Source organism: Myotis davidii, unplaced genomic scaffold (assembly GCF_000327345.1).
Source record: "Myotis davidii unplaced genomic scaffold, ASM32734v1 scaffold2301, whole genome shotgun sequence".
In the NCBI taxonomy this organism is placed as follows: Eukaryota; Metazoa; Chordata; class Mammalia; order Chiroptera; family Vespertilionidae; genus Myotis; species Myotis davidii.
The window spans coordinates 244776-253755 of record NW_006291016.1 but is presented as its reverse complement, the minus strand read 5'-3'; the positions used below and the strand labels follow the sequence as shown (position 1 = coordinate 253755).

The 8980-nt window shown below is 44.3% G+C and overlaps 1 protein-coding gene across 1 annotated transcript in view; it reads right to left on the bottom strand.

The window, feature by feature from the left end:
* LOC102764076 (chromosome unknown open reading frame, human CXorf58) overlaps nt 1-8848 on the bottom strand; it is a 36941-nt gene extending 28093 nt beyond the window's left edge. The window contains exons 1-3 of the mRNA XM_006764141.2: nt 8649-8848; nt 5561-5702; nt 3211-3310 (exon numbers count right to left, since the gene is read on the bottom strand). Of these exons, the coding sequence (XP_006764204.1) occupies nt 3211-3310; nt 5561-5676 (216 nt within the window). The 5' untranslated portion in view covers nt 5677-5702; nt 8649-8848. The remainder of the gene's footprint in view (nt 1-3210; nt 3311-5560; nt 5703-8648) is intronic.
* Between the last annotated feature and the right edge of the window lie 132 nt (nt 8849-8980).

Below are 8980 nucleotides of genomic sequence, written 5' to 3'. Positions count from 1 at the left end.
ATAACACTTCTCACAATGTACTGTAATGAACTAAAAACTCATTTTTATCTCTACTAGACTATAAGCTTAATGAAGGTAGGGGCAGTGTCCTTCTTCTTTACCACTGTATTCCCACCACCTAGTACAGTGCCTGGAACACAGCAAGTGCTTCACAGTATATGATACTAAATGAATCACTGTAAATGAGGATGATCATAGTACTGTTAGTAGCTTTTAAGCACTTTTATATACCACATACTACGTTAGGTACCTTATACACATAACCTCATCTAATCCTTATAACTCAGCAATATTATTTGAATACTAGAGGCCTGGTGCACAAAAATTTGTGCACTGGCGGGGGTGGGGGGTGTCCCTCAGCCCCACTTGTGCCCTCTCACAATCTGGTACCCCTCGGGGGATAACGACCTGCTGGCTTCGTCTGATTCCCGCAGGCCAAGGTGAGGGACCCCACTGGTGCATGAATTTGTACACCCGGCTTCTAGTAACTAATAATAAAATAGGGCAATTATAACAAAACCCTGTAATAACATGTATGTGAGCATGGTCTCTCTCTCAAAATAACTTATTGTGCTGTACTCACCCGCTTCTTGTGATGCTGTGAGATGACGCAAGGCCGGCGTGATGAGACGAAGTGAGGTGAGTGACGCAGGCTGTGGCGGAGCATGAGGCCGGGATGGATGGGTCGCCAGGAGGACCCTCCGTCCCACAAAGGCAAGGCCTTTTCCATCTTTACGGAACACTTAGGCCTCTCGGCTCTACTGATCCCAGGGCCGGGAGGCCTCTAGGCTCCACTGATCCCGGGGTACTGAGGCCTCTTGGCTCTGCTGATCCCAGGGCCGGGAAGCCTCACTGCTCCATTGATCCCGGGGCGTGAGGCCTCTCAGCTCCAATTGACGTCAGTGCTGGGAGGCCTCACAGTTCCGCTGATCCCAGGGCTGGGAGGCCTCGCGGCTCTGCTGATCCCAGTCCCGGTAGGACTTGTGGTTCCATTGATCCCAGTCCCAGTAGGACTCGCGGTTCCATTGATCCTGAGACGGTGAGGCCTCACTGCTCCACGGCTTTGGGGCTGTTTGGCTTTGCTCCACTGCTTGGAGCCTGTGCATGCAAATTAACCGCCATCCTTGTTGGCGGTTAATTTGCATATTGCCCTGATTAGCCAATGGGAAGAGTAGCGGAGGTACGGTTAATTACCCTTTTTGTCTTTTATTAGATAGGATTATCATTCCCATTTTATAAATGAGCAGGCTCTGGAAGTGTCTGTAACTTATCCAAAGGCATACAGGTAGTAAGTGGGGAAGCCAGGATTCAAACTTTGATCTGTTTGACTTTAAAGTCCCCACTTTTCTCCCATATGACCCTGTCCAACATTTATGCCTATGACAATCACATAAAAATGTATGTTAAAGGGATTTTAAAATGACAAAGCAGTATTAATGTAAGGTAGTAACTTGAAGTATTAGGATAACATAAAAAAAAGAATTTCATTCTTTCTGTCACTAAAAGAATCTAAAATGATAACAAAACCAGTATGATCATACTTAACACATTGTATGTGGGAAACGTATTTATACGTTCTACCAGTGTAGTAGAGCACGGGACAAGTATTAATATGTTTTTTATAGACTAGCGGTAGAATGTAGGCAACGTATAAATACGTAAACTAAAGTTATCGTAATTTTACTGAACGTTGCCATTTGCGCAAAAAATTAGCAAAAATGGCCCGCGCCACCTGTTAGCGCGCGATAAAAACTACCCGCAAACAATGTGTTAAATACAAGTTCCATATGTGAAGACAATGAACCTGCAATGTCACAAGTTGACCTGGGTGGGGTACTTTGCTGTCACTGATATCACAAATGGTCTGTGGGGTCAGATGGTGAAGAGGTGTACACAGTGCTCAGACTGTATCATTTTTTCAAAGGGGCTAAAATTCCCTTAATATGACTATCTATAATAATAAAAGCATAATATGCTAATTAGACTGGATGTCCTTCCAGACAACCTTCTGGACGAAGCCGGAGCTGCGAGGGAAGCCTGGGTCCTGGGTGTCTGCGGGGGCCAAAGGGAAGCCTGGGTCCCAGGTGCCAGAGGGAAGCCGATGCCGGCAGCTGGGGGAAGGAAAGCCTACTCTTGCACAGATTTCATGCATCGGGCCTCTAGTTACTAATAATAGACTACTGTAATCATGGGTGATTCTATTAGAGTATTTGGTACTGTATGACAAAAGTTCTAATACTCTACTAGGGTTGACAGAGTTTTTCTTTGGGGGGTTGGAGGATATGCATTTTATTTTACTCAAATAGGACTGTATTATTTATACTGTTCTGCACTTGCCTTTTTCACGAGCACAATATCTTAGCTATCTTTCCACTGCAGAATTATATGCAAGGCTTCGAGGTTTAACACTATGAAAGCACCAACACTTACTTAACCATATAATTGATGAACATTACATGGTTTTACTTCCTTTGCTGTTACAAACAATAAATACTGCAGTGAAATGGTACATAGATTATAAAAGAGAGTCCTAGAAGTGAAATTGCTAGGTGGAAGGTAAGAGCATGTTTTTTCTTTTTATTGTTGTTAATTCTCACTGAGGATATTATTTCCATGGACATTTAGAGAGAGTGAGGAGGGCAGGGGAGAAAGAGGGAGGGAAGGAGAGAGGGAGAAGGAGAGTGAGAGGGAGAGGGAGGGAGGGAAGGAGGGAAGGAGGGAAGGAGAGAGCGAGAGAGAGAGAGAGAGAGAGAGATATTAATGTGAGAGACACATCGATTGGTTGCCTCCCACATGCACCTGGATTGGGGTCGGGGATCTAACCTGCAACCCAGGCACATGCCCTTGACTGGGAATGAAACCCGAAACCCTTGGTGTCACTGAAACCACTAAGCAACACTGGCCAGGGTGGAAAGGGCACTTTTAATTCAGAGATTTTTATTGTTGGATGATCACTGTCTCATATCATCAAATAAACTTAATTTAAAAATACCATGTGAGTTTCAGAAAAAGAAATAATAGTCACCTATGTTAAAATAAATCCAGAAATATGCATTTAGGGCTAATCAAAGAAGCAATCCCAGAACCCTATACAATAATATTAGATTTAAATAGGAGAAAAAAGGTTATATATTTTATCCTTATTTAACAGGTACTTTAGCTTCATAAGTAATTAAATCTGTCAGAGAAAACAGAAAGCAAGATACATACTGCTGCACAAATTGCATGCTTTAGGAGTTGAAATATTGTCCTGTCCATATAAGATAGCCAAGCTCTTTGTATCTTTAGAGCTGAAATATCTCTAAGAGTTCTGAGAGAAAAAAGAGAGATTAAGATTTATGAAGTTGTTTTCATTTTCCTAAAATCTTGGGGGACTCTGAATTTATGCTTCCTCTTCACTGCACCTCCCCACTCCCATCCTAAAACTGACCTAACGAGGAACATTTATATGTGGTCATTGGAGTTGGTTATTTGCTGAATCTAGTTAGAATGGGGATATGAAATACTTGAGAATATTTCCATTGAGATTAAAAAACTATTCTGATAAAAACTTTATCATCAAAAGGCATATCTACATATATAAAAAGAAGTAACATGCAAATGAGGTTTGGACTCCATAACAGTCACAACCAGGGCCCCGAGCCTGAGAGAACAACACGCAGGCGTGGCCCGGAGCCTGACAGATCAACACAGAGGGGCACCTGCTCCAAGCCTCCAAGGCACGGCTGGGGGTAGGCCCCCAGTGGACACACACAAACACAGACACACACACACACACACACACACACACACGGGGCGCCTGCTCTGATCCTCCAAGGCGTGGCTGGGGATAGGGTCCCAATGGACACACACACACAGGCGCCTGCTCTGAGCCTATGAGGCCAGACTGTGGCTTAGGCCCACTCCCCATGGGGCAGGCTGGGCTGAGGAGCCCCGCCACACACACCCCCAGTGCATGAATTTCATGCACCGGGCTTTTTAGTATATTATAAATAATGTATGAGGAGACAAACTTGTTTTCTAAAATCATCCATAACCTAAAATGATTTCTCTGTAGTTAGTTCTTAAAAACACTGTCCAGCCCTAACCTGTTTGGCTCAGTGGATAGAGCGTCAGCCTGAGGACTCAAGGGTCCCAGGTTCGATTCCAGCCAAGGGCATGTACCTTGGTTGCGGGCACATCCCCAGTAGGGAGTGTGCAGGAGGCAGCTGATTTATGTTTTTCTCTCATTGATGTTTCTAACTCTATCCCTCTCCCTTCCTCTCTGTAAAAAATCAATAAAAAATATATTTAAAAAAACCCACCAGTGTCCAACTGCCCTAGCTGGTTTGGCTCAGTGGATAGAGCGTTGGACTGCGGACCAAAGGGTCCTGGTTCAATTCTGGTCAAGGGCTCTGGTCGGGGTGCGTGCAGGAGGCAACCAATCGATTGTTTCTCTCACATCGATATATCTCTCTGTCTTTCCCTCTCTCTAAAAATCAATGCAAAAATATCCTCAGGTGAGGATTAATAAAAAAAACCTGTCCACCTAATTCAAGTGCTAAGAAAATACAATGTGGAATTGTTGAAGTTTATAGTAGGCCCAATTCTCTTCTGAGAGCCGATTACCAGCCCTAGAAAAGAAACTCCTTTGTGATCTATGCTTGAACCAGGTTCATCCTAGTCAGGCCAGATAATTATTTTACTTTTGTTCATATCCCAGCACTGGCAAGTCACAGGGATCTCTTTCTCCCCAACTTCCCAACCCCATCATTACCCCACAGGGCTGCAGGCACAAAGAGAGGTATTCCTGTATAGCGTCACTGTTGGCTGGCAAAATGCAGACTACAAGGTGTAGAGTAGAAAAAGCCTGGAGTATGGAAACAGTCCTTTGAATCTGAGCCAATGCCATTTATTAGCTGTCTAACCTCCTGCGAACCACCTACCTTTTCCCAGTTGTGGCTTCCTCATTTATAAAATGTAATAAGGCAGCTTCACAGGGTTGTATCGGGTTCAAAGAGATGTGCATTAACATGCTTTATAAATTATGAAATACTATCCTATGTAATAAAAGGCTAACAGGCAAATCGACTGAACAGCCGAACGACCGGTTGCTATGTTGCACACTGAACACCAGGGGGCAGACGCTCAATGCAGGAGCTGCCCCCTGGTGGTCAGTGTGCTTCCACAGGGGGAGCGCTGCTCAGCCAGAAGCCCTGAGCTGGGCTCACAGCTGTTGAGTGCAGGGGCGGTGTGGGAGCCTCTCCTGCTTCCATGGCAGCACTAAGGATGTCCAACTGCCGGCTTAGGCTCGCTCCCTCATCAGTCAGACATCCCCCGAGAGCTCCTGGATTGCGAGAGGGTGCAGGCCAGGCTGAGGGACAGCACCCCCCCCTCAGTGCATGAATTTCGTGCACTGGGCCTCTAGTAATTTTAATAATTATCCAATTCAAAAATAATTTAAAAACACACAAAAATCTATAATTGACAAAACAAGAAGTGTTTGATGTTAGCTAGGTAAATACTGTATGTAAACTGTCCAGTTGTGGAAAATGATACAAGGTGAAATTTGGCTACTCACGGTCGAACTGGCTTTTTCCTTTTAGTATTTGGCAAAGGTGTTTTGCGGCCTTTTACTATCGTTGGATCAGTTGATTTTTCATCACCAGTGGCCCCTGCCTTTGAGGAACCACTCATTTTTCTTATAATGAAGTAATCTGAAACTATATAAATTAAGCATTTGAGGTCATAATTTGTATTATTACACTGTTTGGATGAGACTCAAATGTCATTGACTGTTGTACTAATTCCAGAACTCCTTAAAAAGGAAGGCATCATGTATCTCTTAATTTTCTTAGTTTACAGTCTTTGTGTACTAAAAATATTATGAGGAATGTGGGAAAGACAAAGGGATCTATCCAACTGCCTTCTAACTGGTCTCCCTGTCTCCAGGCTCTTAGTCCTCCTATTCATTTTCCACTCTGCAGCTGGAGTTAACTTTTTAGAGCAATATCCCAACCTCATCACGCCCCAACTTAAAATATTTCAGGGCCTGGTCGCAGTGGCTCAGTCAACCTATGAACCAGGAGGTCACGGTTAGATTCCGGGTCAGGGCACATGCCTGGGTTGAGGACTCGATCCCCAGTAGGGGGTGAGCAGGAGGCAACCGAACAATGATTCTCATCATTGATGTTTCTAACTCTGCCTCCCTCTCTGAGATAAATAAAAATATATTAAAAAATAAAACAAAATATTTCAGGAACACCTCCATTTCCTCCAAGCTGAAGTCCAGACTCCCAAGTATGCCGTTCTAGCCTTTTCACAATCTAGTTCCATTCTCTGTCAAACCTCAAAATACCAACTTTCATCAGCATTCCTCGCTACACTCTGTGAGAACAGGAACTTCTTGCCAAAATCAGTCAATGTTTTACAACTCCGGACTGCTGATCAGGCCATGTCCTTTACCTGGAATGACTTCCCTGCCACCAGCAAACATCAATTCATCCTTGAAGACCCCAGCTCACTGATATCTCTTAAGTTTTCCACCTTTTGTTTTTTTAAAGCGCTGCTCACTCCTGTCTCCAAGGTCCCATAGTGCTGTATATGTTTTTCTTTTAGAGTACTTCTCATATTGCATTATCATTTGTTTTCCTGGCTGTCATCCTACAAGTTCATTGAAGGCAGGAGGCATATTGCTAACTATGGACTCCCTAATGCCTAGCAGAGTGCAGGGTTTTCACATGCTAGTCTAAAAAATTTCTACCCTGATTTTGTCATGGAATAGCTGTGAAACTTTGGGCAAGTCCCTTAAACAAGTGGTTGCCAACCTCATGGACCACCAGTGGTCCGCGGACCACCGTTTGGCGACTGCTGCCTTAAACTCTCAGTAACACAGTCCCCACCTTGGTAAAGTGAGATGGTGTGTACTACATGATCTGATTCCATCTCTGATTTTCTATCCTTTGATGCATTACTCCAATTTGGATGCAGTTCCCAAATTCTTGGACACTGCTTAGTCTCTTCTACTAAATCAGGGGCTTTCTCTTTTCACTGGGTGTTGTGAATCCCTAAGGGCAGACTCCTTACAAGAACTATGCTTTTGCCGAAGCTGGTTTGGCTCAGTGGATAGAGCGTCCACCTGCGGACTGAAAGGTCCCAGGTTCGATTCCGGTCAAGGGCATGTACCTGGGTTGCGGGCACATCCCCAGTAGGAGATGTGCAGGAGGCAGCTGATTGATGTTTCTCTCTCATCGATGTTTCCAACTCTCTATCTCTCTCCCTTCCTCTCTGTAAAAAATCAATAAAATATATTAAAAAAACAAACTATGCTTTTAAAAATGCACAACATAAAATATGTAGGATTCCAGAAAACTTCAATTATATTGAAATCACTGTTGCACTATTTTCAAAAACCAAATTACAGAGATATGTGCCTTCTTTCTGCATTAAATAAAATGAGAGCTCTAGTCACTACTGTACTTGTGAAGTGGTAAATGAGCAGAAATGATATCTCAAGAAATCTTCCATGACTAGAACATTATATGAAGACATCTGCGCTTTCTCTTAATGACCAAGTCACAGGTACTGTTGATATTACTGTGGTTTGTTGCCTGCACTATAATGGAAAGAAATGGTAAAGTTCAGTTAGAGGTTAGTAAAAATAAAGTTGTAATTTTTTCCCATCCAAGTTCACATACTTCCCAAATTAAAAACTCCTGCCCTAATTTATCAATATACTTCACATTTTTATATACATATGTCATTCCACTACTAATGCAGAGCCTTCTCAATATTTCTCCTTAGGGATGTGGATGGGGGTAGCTTGGAACATACAATTCACTTGAGAAGGAGAAAAGCAGCCTTTAACATCTGGCACTCACAGCTGGGATTTGGTGTTACACTGGCTTCCTAACCACACCCAATCCAGAGCAAAGCCCCAGTTTTCTTGAACTTGACCCAAAATCACCGAACGAAGCCCAAATCCTATAATAAATCTTTCTAACACCCTCTTACTGAGATGTCCCACTGTGTCCCGAAGTGTGCGTTTTCCTTGCAGCAGTGAGAAATAAACCCAACTTGTTAAACCACACTGGTGTTCCAAGTGGTCTTTGACTGGAGGGCAGTGACATGCCACCACACAAACCTCCCAAATCTTCCGGATGCCTGCCTGGATGGCTTTACACTTTCTATGGGGTTAGGACATGAAATACAGGATGAAATATGAACACCCCCCCCGCCCCATTATGACACATTAATACCAATTATTCACGCGAGATCACAGGCTTTAAACGTAGACTAGCTAGGTTTGATCCTGGCCTCCCACTTTCCTTCTGTGTGGTCTTGTACAAATTACTTCTCTGTGCCTCAGTTTCGTCATCTATTAGGTTGGGAACAATAATCAGGCCCATCTACTTTGGTTGTCCAAAGTATTAGATAAGTATGTGTAAGTAGTTGAGGGCTGAGCTGGGCACATAGTAAACGCCGTGTTAGAGCTTACTATCCTTGTTAATAGGATAATTATTACTTATTACGTATTAAGGGACAAACGGTTGATTCCCAGTGAAGGGCATGCACTTAAGTATATCAAAGAGAAGAATAAAGGATGTAGCAAATTAGTTTAAGACCTCAGAACTCTCGCCCACAGTAAAAAAAAAAAAAAATCTGAAAACCTTTTGAGAGGTAAATCCAGGCCCCTGAAGTCGGCGGCTTCTGGGTCCGAGGCTTTCCAAGCTGCCCAAGGCCCTTCGGGCGCCCTCGCCCAGAAACCTCACGCACAAGATTCTCAGCCCACGCCGCTAGGTGGCCAATCAGGCCTGCGAAAGCCGATTCCCAGCGCCGCGAGACGTCCTGGCGCCTCCCACCTCGCTCCCGCTGGTTCCGCCCACACTGAGCCGGCGCTTTCTGGCCGCTTAGCAACCACCGGCGCAGGGGCGGAGCTTCCGGGAGGCGGGCTTAAGCTCGCCAGTCGCGCGAGGCGCGACGCGCGACGCGCTGCAGCTTA